This window comes from Peromyscus maniculatus, chromosome 8 (genome assembly GCF_049852395.1).
Source record: "Peromyscus maniculatus bairdii isolate BWxNUB_F1_BW_parent chromosome 8, HU_Pman_BW_mat_3.1, whole genome shotgun sequence".
Taxonomy (NCBI): domain Eukaryota; kingdom Metazoa; phylum Chordata; class Mammalia; order Rodentia; family Cricetidae; genus Peromyscus; species Peromyscus maniculatus.
In genome coordinates, this window is record NC_134859.1 from 8452310 (window position 1) to 8468571 (window position 16262).

The following is a 16262-nucleotide window of genomic DNA, read 5'->3' on the forward strand; positions in this document are numbered from 1 at the left end:
TCGGGAGGCAGAGCCAGGTGGATCTCTGTGAGTTTGAGGCTGGCCTGGACTACCAAGTAAGTCCCAGGAAAGGCGCAAAGCTACACAGAGAAACCCTGTCTCGAAAAACCAAAAAAAAAAAAGAGCAGAGTGAAGACATCTATGGAGTTTTTCCAGTAGTGGGATATCATGCTGGGTGCTTTTTGTCACAGGTCTTTATCCTGTAATTCCTTCTATTTCACAAATGTGGAAACTAAGTTCTAGAATGGTTCATTATTATGCTCAAATAACTATGTCATAATTCTATAAGATTCATGATATGTTTAGGATCCAAAGCCTGGCCACTTGATGATGTTTTGAACATATATCATTTCCATGATCCCTTGGACAGAGGTATGGGTGGGGTAGGGGAACTTCCACTGAACATTTCATTAGGGTGGTTCCTCAGTTAGAGATCTGGTATTTGGCAAACTAGGGCACATGTGGATGGTGATGCTGCTACCTAGTAAGGTACAAAGAAGCTATCTAGGTCCCCAGCAACTCACAGAGACTGCAGCCCCAAGACACACTAATATGGGCCTGCCAGTGAGGTCCCATGCAGCTCCTGCTGCCCCAGCCTTCCAAGGTCAGTTTCTAGATCCTAGGAGCCAAAGGATTTCTGTTGGCAATGCTCCCTGCTGTAGTCCAATACATCCTCCATCTAATGGAGACCTGGTGCCTGTGTCCCTCACCTCCGGCTTGTTACCTCTCACCAACTCTGTGCAGTGTCTCCTTGAGTTCTTATTAGAATAAACCCAATTCTCACAGTAGCCTTTCCAACTGGATGGCCACTCTGGGTTCCTTTGTGCCCCCCCCCTCTGTCCCTCACAAGGGCTAACAGCGTACAGGCACAGGACGGCCACCCGATATGAGGTTGGTTTGAGAGGGCAAGTCCTGCCCCACCCTAACTTTGCTTCTCCCATCTCAGCATCTACACCACTTCCTCACACTTCCTCAGAATCATCTCAGAATTCCACCCTGGGTTCCACCCGGGGGACTACTGACCTGTCTAAGCTCACCTTGATCACATGACAGTCAGTCACTGGCCTCTTTACCCTCCTCGATTTTGTCTCTCCCAGGTGTCATCATAACCTCCACAGGAAAAAGAAATCAACAGGCATTTTCCCTCCCCATGTGTCCTTCATGACTCGCCTAATTTCTGAGTCAGATAAGAGGCCAAATAAATACATTTTGAATGAATGAATGAATGAATGAGCAAGCTACTGACCTCTGACTTAAATGAAAGGCTGAGGTTTGAAGTGATTTATTTATTTTGTTTTTTTCTTACATTTATTTTACTCTCTTTCCTCCCCACCCCCGTGTGCCTGTGTGTGTATGTGGTGTGTGTGTGTGTGTGTGTGTGTGTGGTGTATGTGGTGTGTGTGTGGTGTGTGTGTGTGTGTGTGTGGTGTGTGTGGTGTGTGTGTGATGTGTGGTGTGTGTGTGTGTGGTGTGTGTGGTGTGTGTGTGTGGTGTGTGTGTGTGGTGTGTATGTGTTGTGTGTGTGTGATGTGTGTTGTGTGTGTGTGTGTTGTGTGTGTGGGGGGTGTGTCTGTGTGTGGCGGTGGGGGGAGGGGGAGGGACGGTCAAAGGATTATTTGCAGCAGTTTGTTGCTTCTTTCTATCATATGGGGATCGAACTCAGGTGGTCAGTCTTGGCAGCAAGCACTTCTACACACTGAGCCATCAGATCAGCTGCGACTGAAGTGATTTGGTTGTTGTGGACCTCACATGCTCCGCAGCATCCGTCCAGATAGTTTTTATTACTAGATCATGTTGTGTTAAGAGCATGCCGCCAAGGGTTAAAATCCTTATGTCTTCTCTCTAATAGCACCCTAGAAACTCTCAGAAGCCTGTCTTTCTTAGCAGCACACCTTTGTCATGTATTCCATTGTAATTTCTGGCTTGAATTAAAAGGCATCATCATTTGAGAAAGTTCACACACCACACACACACACACACACACACACACACACACACACACACACCCTGTAAGGAGTGAAGAATCTGTTCTCTCCCATCGACACATCATCTTCTTGGTAGGCATGATGAAGGAGGAGGAAATGCGGTCGGTTTTTATGTTTTTTTTTTTTTAAATTGATATTTTCCACGATGCCATCAAAAGCTATCAGAACAGAGGGATGTTTATTTGGGTGAATCACCAGCTTTGCACAAATCCCAAGTGCTAATTGCATAATGGGTCTTTACAGAATGCCATAATATGGGTTCGGCTGGTTTTTCTGTTTTGGGTTTGAAAAATAGATTGTTTAATAAGCCATCAAAGCTATATGTTAGCCAAGTAAACAAAGGAGCAGATGTTGACTGCCGTCTTGTGCCTCATAGACATAATTAAAGACAACGAGGCACTGGCGGGTTCAGAGAATAGAGGACAAACACAGACACAGAGAAGTGCACAATAGGACCATCGGCGTCTCTTTCTGGGCACCTGCCTTCTCAGTCTGAAATGCTGTATTATATTTCCGGTCCTGAGGAAACATGGCAAAAATCTTTTCTTTACTTATGTTAATCCAATTCATCCTGCCCTCCACTTTTCAGGAAGACAGTGTGGTAAAAGTCAGTCTTTCTCAGTGAATGAATCTATCTCAATTTCATGACTGCTGACTGGCACATGAGATTGTTTCAAAAGAAAAAAAAAACTAATTTTTTCATAGGAATAAATGTTGATAGGGACCAGTTAGCACCCAGATTTTCATAGTTATCAGGGAGATCTGCGCCCTTTTTTGAGTGGGAGGCAGAGTGGAGCCTCAGCATTAGTGTGCACATTTGTTTTTATGTGGGGAGCTTCTCAGCTTTCCTGCTTAGTTCCTAAAAGCTTTACACTCTTGTTTTCTTCTTCTGTAACAGTATTTTGAAACGAAGTATTTCTTCTCTGCCAAACTCATCTTCTTGGCTAGCACACTCAAAGCATCGCTTTAATTTCCTAAGTATTCTTGTTTCTGCCTTCCATCTCCTACTCAGTCCTACCTTGGTTTTGAGTTCTTGGTTCTACACGGGGAGAAAAACACAGGCACATATAAACTGAAACACAAACTAGAATTAAAAATGCAGTGCAAAATAAAAACAAACCAAGAGACAAACTAAACCATAGAGCTGCTCTGTGAATGTATCATGAAAGAATTCACAACTCCAAATAAACCACATGATCATAACGTCTCTTTTTGACACTTAAAAGCAAAACAAACAACCTCTGGGCTTAAAATCCGAGCGCTCTACGCTCTACGGCTCTGCTGCTCACTTCAAGGAAGTTTCCTCAAGCCAGCAGCATTCTAGGCCCACAAAATAAACTCTCCCACTCGTGTTCAAAACAAGGCAGAACTCTTTTCTGATGAGGAAATAAAATTGTAGTAATTCTTAAAAATGTCCCAAATGCCATTGTTTAAAGAGCACAGGAAGCTGATATCGGCTTGCAATGAATGAATGGCCTTAGCCTTCAGTCAGCTCCCTTCCTGCCTCCTCTGCAGGTTCTGATGATGCAGAAGGAAGGGGATTCTAATGGGGTTTGCATCTCTTTATGCTAATAAAGCAGCATTAGCCCATTTTCACAGGCAACACCGAAAAGCAGAAGCATCAAATGAGAAACAAATGGGGCCAGGAAGCTGCCAGGAAGCCAACCCCTTTACCCCGAAGCACCTACGACCAATCTCATCCCCTCCTTCATTCATTCTTTATAGAAAGGTAAAGCAATACCTAAGTGCATCTGATTCACACACACTTGAGCACGTACACATGTGCTCACACTATGCACATGCACACCATCTCAGAGCTCAGAGGCAGTAAAGTACTAGGCTCTTTTGATTTATGAAGCAGCCTTCACAGCATCGAGCTAACAACATGGCCAGCCAGGACCCCACTCCCTGAAATGCCTTTATGAACAGGACAAGGCCCTGCTCGTGAACAAAAGCAGCGGTGTGGCTTATAAATCATTAATACAGACGGAGCCAGGCAGGGACTGCATTCCCTGTTAGTTGAAGAGCTTTGGTTCAAGGCGGGGCTCCGGGGGCTGGGATTGGTTCTGGAGAAACACACTCTATCACTGTCTGTGGGCACTGCCTACGAGCCCCACACTTTCTCTTTGAACCCTCTGCAATCTAAGCCCAAGGCCTACTAAGTGCCCTAATGTACAAACCAATAAAATCAGCTGCCTCATTCATGCCTGTAATCCCAGTACTCACAAGACTGAGGCAGGAGGACTGCCATGAGTTTGAAGTTATGTCACAGTTTGTGCTAGGTCAGCCTGGGTTATGGGCTGAGAGCTTCTCCACAACTAACTAATGTGAATCCAGGATCTGCTTCAAGGAGGAAAGATGCTCAGATCACCCCGCCCCCCACCCCCGTTTCTAATTAGTTTTTCTGTTTAAAGCAAAGCCAAGGAGCACTCTGGTCAGTGGAGCTGTTGTATGGACAGACACCCTGGCACAGGCCTCTTAAATCAAGCTCTACCAGGAGCCTCCACAGCAGGGGGAGGCAGGACAGGCCAAGTGCTCATTGAATAGCAATGTCTCTCAGTGTGGGGTCTGGAAAACCTCTCCCACCTAAGTCTCTTGTTCTTTATGTGAAGGAAAGAAGGAAGGAAGGAAGGTAGATAGATGGGTAGGAGAAACTCGAGCAGGGCTTGCTGTTACACAACTGTAATCCCAGTACCAGGAAAGCTGAGGCAGGAGGATTGCTATGAGTTGGCGACCAGGCTGTATTATACAGCAAGACCCTGCCTCAAAAGAAAATGATAAACAAATAAATAAGAAGTGAATATACTAACTCCCTGGAGGCCTATGTGTAAGATAGAATCCATGTGTAAGAGAGAAGTCATGTAAATTTGCTGAGTCAAGTGCTTGCCACCCAGGACTCCATAAACATTATTGATTATGTCACTATTTTAATTATGTCGTTGTCATCATGGTGCTGAGGACAGCAAAATTCTCTGGTCCCCACAGTGGACTCACCGTATCTCTTCCTGTTTACCAAAAGAGCTTTCTTTCCTAAACTGAACCAAATGAGAAGACGGGGGATGGGGGGTGGGAGATAAAGGAGAGGAAAGAAAAAGAAAGTGTGAGGAATCCTGAGTTTGACACAGAGACCCCTAGTGGAAGGAACTGAAATCGCACCAGCAGGCAAAGACTCCATTCATTCTCTTCCTGCTTCAGCAGCTCCTTGGAATCCTTAGAGAGGAAGGAGCTGAAGGGGAGGGGGGGGGGCGGAGAAGAAAGCAAAAAAAGGAAAAAAAAAAACAAAAAACAAATGCACAGCTTTCTGAAGATTATCTGGATGAGCGAGCCTGTCAGCCCATGTAAGCAGAGGCAATAGATGGGGAAGCCAGGCGCAGGGCTATCCATAGGAGGTGCTTTTGTGTTTCCAGAAACTCCAGGAGTGACCCAGATGGAGTCCCTTACACCTTGCTTTTATGTTCCCAGAATAAAAGGAACAAATGATCAGACAGCAGGAGCTCTGCTCCTTCCCACAACACTGAGACTGGACCTGTGTGCTTTGGCAATCCTAGCGCTTGCTCTGGTATCAGGGACCCAGGCACGCCAACCGCACCAAGACTGCTCTGGACTCGCCACATGTGTGCAGCCACTCACCATGCTGAAGCCTATTGGATTCTGCATCAGCATGTCCCGAATTTCCAGTGCCAGGGCACAATGACGTTCTGAATAGAAATAAATGAAGCCCCTGCAGTGTGATTCTGTCAGCCTTTGAAAGTAAATAACTTTGCTACTGACAAGAGCAAGATGATTTTTACGTTTCCTCTTCCTGCCATGGAGCATTAATTGAGCTATGCAGCCATATCACAGTCACCAGCAGCAGCAGGAAAGACCCAGAGGAGGAAGGGGAGTGGAGAACTGAGCCCACAGGATGGATGAGAGACCCCAGTAACCACAGAGTCCTGGGGCCTGTAATCTCAGCAGGCCAAGGGTACAGCAGTACTCCCATTCGGGAGAAGCGGCAAACAGAAGCGGGCAGTTTCCAGGAGCTGGCCCTGTGTTATCTTAACACACTTACCCATCTCTTTAACATCTACATTGAGAGTCTACTTTTTTAGTATCTTGAGCATCTACAGGCTATTTGCTGCATCTCAAGCCCGAGTAGTATCCCACTTCATCTCACCAAGAACAATATAAAATGGCCATTCTCATCTCGATTTTTTCCGAAGAAGCAATTAAGGTCCAAATCAAGTTAAGTGACTTGCTCAATTCAGTCAGATCAGCTCATGAATAATGGAGTTGGGATTAAGCCTCGGAGCCTGATTTCTGCTCTATACACAAGGGCAGGAGACACCTGCTTTTTGCAAACCATGTTTTGAAGGGAAAGTTAACACTCAGACTTCTAAGGGAAGACCAATTTTTGAATATAAACCGGAAGGACTCTCTCCCTGTATAAGATTCCACAGTTGCTGCTCACTGTTCCTGAAACATTCCAAGAGAGGGGCATCATGTCTCAGCCCAAATCCTCTCCTGAGAGCTGAGCACTATCCAACCTAGGCATAGAAAGCATTTCTCCTGGAAGGAACACACAGATGCTTGCTGCTATTTCCAATAAGAAAAATCCAGTTCTCCAGGTGAATCTCAGGCAAACATCTGCTGCCAAGGGAAGAAAAGACTCATTAAAGCCAAACCCCTCCTTGTATTTCACTCCTGAGTCCAGGAAAATCTGAGGCCCTTAAATCCTAAAGCTGCCGTACTTTGTTCCACAGCCACAGAAGAAAAAGCAAAATAGTCATTAAGTCCCTGAGAACACACACTGGCCTTCTGCACATTCGGCATTCCCGCACTGCTTCCTATTCTGTGTCCTGAAACAATGCAGAGGAAAAGATCAACACTGGGTGCAACTGCGTGGCAAACAGAGCTTTGATGAGCCCTGAGGACCGCAGCGGGAGCCTTCTGACCCAGCCCACTGCTGCAGAGCCCTCTGTATACCCGTATACTGTAAACACTAAATGTAGGGATATCTTTCCTTTGCTGTGGGCTACTAGCTGGGCAGAGGTGACATGAAGAAAGTTGTAAGTTAATTATATAGTCTTGTTCTTTGCATATTGGCTCAGAGGAGGGAAGAAAGAAGTCATTCTAGCCCAAGAATGCCAGAAGATTCCTAACACAGGCAATGGGCCAAGCTGATGTGTGTCTAAAGGTAGTATTGCCTTATGGTACACAGGTAAATGATGCTCTTCCAGGGATAGAGAAGCGCTGGGCTATGCTTACTAATGGCATCTGGAACCCTGTGGGAGTTCAACAAACACAGAATGAGCAGAGTATAGTGGTGGTCCAGGTCTGTCATTCCAGCAACTAGGGTGATTGAGGTAGGAGGAAAGAAAGGTCAAGGCCTGCCTGGACAACTTACTAAGCCCTCGTTTCAGAGTAGAAGGTAAAAAGAGGCCTGAGGGTAGATGAAGGTCAGTGGTAAAGTACTCACCTAGTATGTAGTGAGTTCAGCCTCAACTGACACATTAAATGAGCATATATACTCATACACCGTGTGAACTCTACAAACCTGGAATCAGTGAGCAAGCATGGGAGTGGCTGTTGGTTTCTATGAATCCTGGAAAACTGTTCTCACCACTGTGACTGGCCAAGGGTACTTGCCAACTTAAATGTAGGTTCATTTTGAAATTAGTAAAGATATGTCATCTGTGGTAATGAGGAGGCTGGCGAAAATGAGGAAGGAGCTGATTGAATACCTGACGGTGGAGAAAGAGTGGGCCACACCTGTCTGGCTCTCACCGACTCCCTCATCACATATGCCCCTTGACAAGATTACAAAGCGGCCAGCAGGGGCTCTGGGACCTCTTGGTGAATACCAGTCCTTAGGAGTTTGGTCAAACTCCCCGCGCACTCACTGTCCCTGCTTCAGGGCCACACCTCACAGGCATCATTCTACAATCCTGGAATAACTGTCTTTCATTAGGTCACCTTTCCAGCCTGTGCCTCACTTCAAAATAAAGTGAGACTACAAGACAGACTCGGTGTTTCCCGTACTCTGTCCTCAGAGACTGGAGAACTCTGCACAAGACCCATTTCACTGTTCCACATCTCTGTGTATCTAAGTGTGAGATTTTCATGGCATCTTCTGTAGCTGAGAACAATCCCTTGAGTGTGTGTGATTGTGTGTGTGTGTGTATGTGTGTCTCTCTGTGTGATTCATGTGTGCTTGTTGGTTCATGTATGTATGTGCATATGTGTGCATGAAGGTCAGAAAACAACCTGTCCCTCTCCTCAGGCTTTTTTTTTTCTTTCTTTTGTAAAGATGCGGTCTTTCACTGACTTGGAACTGACCTGGACCCACGGGTCCTCTTATCTCTGCCTCTCCAGTGCTGATGCTTAAACATGGGCCAGCAAACCTGCTTGGTTCCCCATTCCCCCAAGTGTTAGATATTATGCACAGGTCTTCACCCTTGTGTGGCAAATGTTTTACCACTTAAGCAATCTCCCCACCCCCATTCCTGCTCTTTTCTACATCTAGACAGCTTTCTCTAGCTTTTCCCAGGCCCAGTATCCTTGCACCTCAGGTCAGAAGAGCCATCACCTCTCCAAAGACTCTCCTGAGCTTTATCTACCATTCTCTTCATCTCCTACTTTATGCTCCCTAATCTGAAGCTATTTTCTGGGTTCATCCCTATCCACATCCACCTTTTACTGGAGCCTCAGCCCCACAACATCACAGATACTTCTTAACATACTGAAATGGTAATAACACTTGGAAATAATTTTCACATAAACAAATAACTATACTGTATTGGACACTATACATAGGTACAGGTGGTAGGCACTGTCTCCCCTTGTTTCCTGGTTCTATCATGTCCAGACCCACACATTCATCTATTGATCTCTTTACTAAACAGCTACACCCTCTGTACATCAGCCCTGAGGCATTGTGGGTGAAATTAAGGAAAATACCGAAAGATTTCAACTATCTCACTGGAAAGCTCAGAAACAATGCTCTGGAAACAGTCAAACACTTATTAAAAAGAAAAAATGCAGATCAACATTTCAGTTAAAAAAAAAAAAACAGTAGAGGAATCCAAAGAAAAGGGTCCTGGGCAATAGACATAAATCATCTTTTGCTCTTTCTCAGCCAAACAATCGCAGCTTTGATAAGCTGGAAGAACGGAAACAACCATAAACCCCTCACTTCCCAGCCTTGTCAGGGGTCTAGGAATTCCTATCACTGCCCTTTCCTAACCTTAGGAAGTACTTGGACACTGGATTTGGGATTCTTGGCGAAGCCATCTCCTAATAGCTTCCTCTTGTAAGGGCAGACCGTGTGACCACTGCTCATTTCCCCAGCTGATTTGCACTCAGCATGGTAGACAGCCAGGACCATTCTAAGCTATTGTGCTGAAGAGCTGACCCTATTTGACACAGACTCCTCCTCAATAGAGCCAGGAGAGGCAAGTCACATCAGGGTGACAGCCACAGTCCAGTGCTCAGCCCTGAAAGACTCTCCCTAGCAGCACTGGAAATAGGCAACTTTATTGATGAATGGAACTTTCTATGCTTTTCTTAATTGAATTAAGCAGCACACTGGGACACCTCTCCCTGTCCATTAAAGAAGTCTCTGCAGATGGGGCAATTACGTCCATGTGTGCCAGCCCTGCCTCTTTCTCAGGATGATACCCCATGCCCATCACCAACCCCCTTAGGCACAGATGCGCCAACTTGATTTTGTTTACTATGCCACAATGTCTTTCTCTTCCAGAAGACTATGATTTGCCTGATAAACTACACTGCTTTTTACCAGCCAATATGAATAAACAAGCATTATGTTTTCTCTTGGGGCAGGGAGCTTGGTGAAATGAATCAGAACCCCCTAAAAAACAATTGTCTACCCTCAGCACATCAGCTACCGGACAATCACTCAAGGGCCGGCTGTAAGAAAAACAGATGGTGTGTGAGCACTAATGACATGGGCTTTCTCCATTCCCAGCTCAGGCAGAGCTGCTGGCTTGCATGTTCTGACACACAACCTACCACGAAATGGCAGGCAGAGAGGGATGGCACAGGAGACGCCCGTCTGTGGACAGACAGATGCATTATGGTTTCCACTAATGAACATCGCTTTAAGTGGTTTTAACGAATAGGCAGTCCAGGTAACTTTACAGTCAATAGGAAGGAATGAAGCCCATTTCAAGATACCTTTTTCTCCATGGGGGTAAGACAAAGAAGCACCCAGTCCACTGGATGCTGGGCCTCACCCTGTTCAGAACAGTTCCACCACACATACCTTCTTTCTTTCTTTAGAAAAAAAAAATCAGAAAAAAACAGCAGGGTTTGTTAATCAAAAAAATTCTAGCAGACAATACCTGAAGACAGAGGCAGGCTGACATCTCACGACAAACAGCTAACCAGGCCTACAAATGTGCTCATTCCAGCCACTTAGATCCCTTTAAACAATTCAGACATGAAGATAATCTATCCTAATTCTTTTCTGCATTATTGACACTATTGACTACCCCCAATCCACAGCACTATCTAATAAATCAGTGTGGGATTAAGCCAAGAAGAAAGAATGTGATAAGGTGTCATTTGTCCCCTCCGTAAATCAGCAAATGGAGAGACGCAAGGGGAGTCACCACGGTGAGAACTGAACTTTCCTACGCAGCAATAATTGTTATGCCTTACCTAATGTGTCCCAAATTTATAACCATGGCTGGTGCATAGAGGCAGGCCCCCGCACCACCACCACCCAACCTCCACAAGAGAGCCCTTCTACCCCAGTGAGTTTCTACACTGAGCAGCACTTTCTAATTAAAGACAGAAAGGGCTGATGTGCGGGTTTCAGTTCAATTGCTTTCGATCTGAAGGTGTCCACCATGAGCAATGGCTTCATTTACCAGGAATTACCCTTTGTACAAACCACTTCACTATTTAAAACAAAGCTCATGCATCACCATTAGGTGGGGAAAAATGACCCATCTTTGGATATTGACAGTGGCGTGGGCCACTTTAGAGGCCCCCTTTTCCTCCCCTCTTTAATGTGGATTTTAAGTATTTGACTCGTTGTTAAATTTGGGCTGATTAAAAGGTTGGGAGTGAACAGCACTTGACAGATGAGAAGGCCTCGTGGAACAGAACTGGAGACAGTGAGGGTGGGGGAGGAACAAGGAGCAGTTCATATGCTACTGGTTTTCTTTATAGAGTCGGGACTTTGCACAATACAGCTCTGGAGCTCTGGGACATGACTTAAATTAGAAAACAAACCTGAGTGTCTGTCCTGCCTGCGTCCTCAGCATTCCCTACAAAGAAATGGGTGCCTAGTGTTTGTTCCCCTTGATTTAGAAGAATTTTGGAGAGAGAGGGAAAGAAAGAGACAGAGAGACAGATAGAGACAGAGAGACAGAGAGTATGAGCATACACATATTGTTTTTTATTAAGCAAACAAAATAGATTCTCCTTTGATCTCATTGAATATAAGCTCCAAATTTGGAAGTAGAATTCAGAATTCTCCCTCAAAGTAAGGATGTTTAAATGAGTACTCAGGAGCTCTAGAAAGATTTTGCACTGGGAAGTCAAATTGTGGGACTATGTCTCCGTCAAAGGAGTCACAGAAAAGAACCACTGCAGTGCATCAAGACCCAAGGCTGAAGCATATACTTCACCTCAACAGTGAGAAGAAAGGCCAGCTGCTTCTGCAACCCTTCATCCTTTCTTTCTAGAAGTAGGCTACAGCTGTAAACCCATGCAATGTGCTAGCAGTGTTTAAGGGTACATGTGTGTACATGTGCAGACATGCCAGTGATGACATCATTGGCTGGAATATTTCGATGCCAAAAGGGCTACCAAGCTTTATCCCATCTCATATTTCCTAACTACGGTAATGGCTTGGCTGTTAGGAAAAGGGAGGAGAAGACAGAAAAAAATAGAAAAAAAAAAAAAGAAATCATAAACTTTAGGAAAATATTCATGTATAAGTATAGACAAATTTCTAAAAGGAAGTTATTAGAAAATGTAAACAAATGATACAAAATAAGTCAAACAATACAAACACCAAAGACACCACTTCTTTGGTCTGAATAAATAAGCTATTTGTAGCAAAAGGGTTATGTTGTTTTCTCTTGAACATTTAGTGTATGCTCCCATGGCTGAGGCATCCTAACTGTTTTTTTGTTTTCCTGAGTTGTCTTAAGGACAAATCTGAGAGTATTTAAGAAGGAATGGGATGTTAATACCAAGGCCAAGGAAAGCATATAACAGAGTCATTTTCTTTGAGTGCTGGATAGGAGATAGGTCTTGTACAAGACTTCATTCTAAGATAAAACCTTTCAGTGAAAATCCAGGAGTCCCAAACATGTGAGACCATGTGCATGGATAAAAACTGGATGAGAAATGTTTCAAAAAAAGATAGGAAGATTTTAATTATTTTCATATGTAAACTGGTAATGAGGATGACAATAGTTTATGGCACATGCCTTTTTTCTACATACAAAATGAAATGGTTCTAATGAAGGTATTGTTAATCATAAATAAAGCATGATTCGTTCATCTATTTGATCAATTTGCTTTGAAAGTATGAACTATCTCTCTGTTCATCAAACACATGGATATGTAATACTAGCTATAGATTAATAGCAGAAAAAAAAGTATAGCGGTTCCACACGGGCAGAAGACATGTAGTCTGTATTGGTATGTGGCCTGTGGAGATTAAAGGGACTGTCTCCTCTCTAAATCAGCCAGTTGTCTGACCTTGACTTTGAATCATGGCATTAAAAGGCCAGAAGAGATGACCCCAAGGCACAGGTCTCTGACAGTGAGTTTTTGGAAAGGGTAGTGGTGGCCGCTAAAAACCCTGATTGTAAATAGGATAAGCAAAAAGAAATGTCTGCCTGTTTTATACTTCTGAATTTTAGTAAACCTCAGTAAGAGGCACACTTCTGTCACTCACAGCTGTTCTGACCCCGTGTCGCACTCATGCAAGGGGAGAACACATTGAGACCTCATTTCAAAGCCCATCCTCCATCTACCTTCCTGGGGAGCTGTGCTGTTGATTCAGTCCCCTCTAAATATTTGTTATGGCTGCCAGCACTTCCTGTGAGGCTCCCTCTCCATAGCAGGTGCATCCCACAGTGGGAAAGCCTTGGTACCACATGATACACTCATCGTTTTCACAGCAAGAATAGGTTCTTGTTCAAAGCCACTGTCCTTCCTCAGTTCTTCAATGAGCAAACCAGTTTAATGATGAAGCAGAAATACAGATTAATCAAAACACATAAGCACCAAAAACACAGAAAACACTGAGCACCTATAACATTCTATGTTCTAAATAACATTATTCCAGTTGATTCACAAATAAAATGAAAGACATGAATATAGGATTAAAAAAACAGTTAGTCTAATAATTTGATTCAATCCAGCTGAGGCTTAGCAACTAAAGAAATGCTTACTGGGATGTTCCAGTGGTAACTGATGTAAAACGCACACAGGCACTTGACACACATTCACAGCTGAGGCAAAGAAATAGTAGAAGCTGGTGAATCATATATTATTAATAATATTATCAATACATACCTAAGAGATGCTTCCTCGTATTATTACTAAATGGGAAACAAAATAATACAAATACAAGAATAAACGGATTTACTCACAAGATGTTTTTAAAGGGGCTGTTCTCAAAAAAGACTAGCAGCAGTAAATACTCCGAAGAAAAATTTGGCAGCCAAGCTGATAACAAATTACCCAAATGTTCAAACCAGAACCCCTGACATTTTATGAAGACATATATTCCTGTAGCACAAATTAGAGTGGGATATCTTTGAGGCAAGGGGCTCCTTTCAACTCTTGAAAGGAAGTTTGGTTAACACACACACACGTAACCAACCGTGTCCTTAAAATGAATTCATGGAAAGGCAGGCAAAAGGATTACTCCCAGTGAAAACTTCATAGGACAGAACAGAGGTAGTGAGGTCATGGATTCCCACCAGCAGACAAAAACCCTCTAATCCTGCCAACTCACAGCCACAGACCCCGCCCCATGACACAGCCAGCCTGTCTCCCCACAGGACAGTGTTAGGTGGTTTCCAAAGCCCTGGAGTAGTAGACAGGGCAGAAGCCTTTCTAGTAAGGGAGGAGGAGACCCAGTGAGGCCCAGAGCAGATACTCGGAGCAAGAACTGAATCCAAAAATTCACAGATGTGCTGTGGACTGGGTGGGAATGAAGCCAGCAGACATCCGGGAAAGACCACTGCCAGGGAGTGGACAGGCCTGGGGTACAGAAACAACCAAACAAGCAAACAAAACCACCCTATGTTCAGGCCAGTCAAGACAGCATCTGCCCATGCCCGCCTAGTGCTGGGGAGTTTCAAAGAAGATTGGGTTGGGGGCTGTCAAGCTCCAGAAATCCCAATGTTCTGATTCTTGTGGAATGGATAAATACCACAGACAAACTTAACAAAGATATCTCTCTCTCTCTCTCTCTCTCTCTCTCTCTCTCTCTCTCTCTCTCTCTCTCTCTCACACACACACACACACACACACACACACACACACACACACACACACACACACACAAACATACTTGCACAGTACATGCATACTTTGTGTCAATCATTGAAACAGCTGAATTAAAACTACAGGCATCAGGATGTCTTCACAGAGCCCCAAACTCTCTCAACATCCTAGGGATCTCCCTCCCCTCACCTCTGGGACTTCTGACATGAGAAAAGATGCTCACAAGGAAAAAAGCAGTTTTTCATTTTCAAATTCCCGGTCCCTGAGGCTGGAAATCGGTGTTCACAAAGTATTCAGACAGGTGAATTAAAATAGCATTTTGGCTTGACAGAAAACCAGAGGCTTCCACCCAACCTCATCTCGTCCCAGGCTCTAGCCCCCCAACCCAGCACACCCCCCCCCCAACGCGCAGCCCACTGAAGCGGTACCCAGTCTGGCCAAGCTGAGAAGGAGCTGCCGCCACCGAGAAAGAGCCGCGCGTCTTACCTGCTGTAAGTACATAAAAGTCAAGGCACACGAGAGCTGGGGACACATGCCCACGTTGGGGAGTGCCACGCAGGTGGCCCCCGTCAGAGGATGCTGCATCGCGATTCTCGGGTGCCCGCAGAGCGAGAGCGGAGATGCTCACATACAATCTACAATCGTGTTGCCTTTTTTTTTAAACCCTCTTGCCTAGTCGCTACTGCTTTTTTTTTCCTTTTAATTTTTGCTGATTATCTAACTCACACAGCAGTGGCTGTCCCTCTTGCTCTCTCTTCCTCTTTCGTCTCTCTCTTTCTCCCTCCCCCACCGCACCCCAAGAGAGTCCCTCCTCCCTAGCTCTCCTCGCCCTCGGGTTTGCTAGTACCCAGCGTTCATCAGCCTTCAACTAAAGACACTTGGAGAGGCTGGGAAGTAGTGTTGGCTCCCCTTGGCTTATCGGGCCTGTTGTTGGAGCGCTCTTAAAGTGGAAGGTGCCCCTCACCCCACCCCCTAAAGGTGAAAAGAATGGGCAAAGTCGACTTCTATGAAAGACAGGGGTTAGGATGCCCTGATAGAGACGCTAGAGGGAAGAGGGAGAGATGGAGTAGGGAGTGGGGGAGGAGAAAGGAGGGGAGAGGAGAGGGAGGGGGAGGGGAGGGGGAGTGGAGGGAATGAGGGAGGGAGAGAGGAAGGGAGGGGGGAGAGAGGGAGGAGAGAGAGAGAGAGAGAGAGAGAGAGAGAGAGAGAGAGAGAGAGAGAGAGAGAGAGAGAGAGAGAGAGAGAGAGAGAGAGAGAGAGAAAGGGGGGTTGACTCACAGCTTCACTGTCGCTCACTCGCTTGGTGCTGATGCTGGGAGTCTTCTCATTTGTCAGAGGTCCAGGGGCAGGGTTGTAGGTTTCTTTCTTTCTTTTTTAAAAAGGACTCGCCAAAATTTAAATTTTGTCTTCTAAAATCTTCCGAGGGGAGGGAGAGGGAGAGGGAACGTATGAGCGCCCCACATCTCCAGCAATCAAAGGAGCTAGACCATTAACAAGACTGCTCAGCTGGGACCCTGAGGAGTCCGGGAGATTTTCAGCCGGCGGTTTGTTTGCCTGACTCCTTGGCAAATAAACACAAGAAAAGGGATTCCCCTTTTGTAAGAAGCTTGGGGGTGATGGACACTCCAGGGGTTGGGGTGCTGCGCCGGGGTGGGGGTGCGAGAAGGAGGTCCCCCCGCCCCGCCCGCTGCTCTGGGGGCACTGCTTTCTCCCTGGAATCAGCCTACCCGGGGCAGGCAGCCCCAAGCGGTGCGGCTTAACCGGAGAATTCGCGCAGCTGTTACTCTAAAA

The 16262-nt window shown here is 45.4% G+C and overlaps 1 protein-coding gene across 19 annotated transcripts in view; it reads right to left on the minus strand.

The window, feature by feature from the left end:
• Positions 1-16262, minus strand: part of Rbfox1 (RNA binding fox-1 homolog 1) — a 574719-nt gene that overhangs the window by 355168 nt on the left and 203289 nt on the right. For 2 of the 19 annotated variants that reach the window (XM_076577923.1, XM_076577910.1), the window contains exon 1: positions 14958-15234. The exons of 7 other annotated variants lie outside the window; for them this stretch is intronic. In XM_076577923.1, coding sequence (XP_076434038.1) covers positions 14958-15056 — 99 coding nt within the window. In that variant the 5' untranslated portion in view covers positions 15057-15234. Of the gene's footprint in view, positions 1-14957; positions 15265-15749; positions 15874-16262 lie in introns of those variants that run through there. 10 more of the 19 variants (XM_006984656.4, XM_076577913.1, XM_042283577.2 and 7 more) reach the window with 9 other exon arrangements.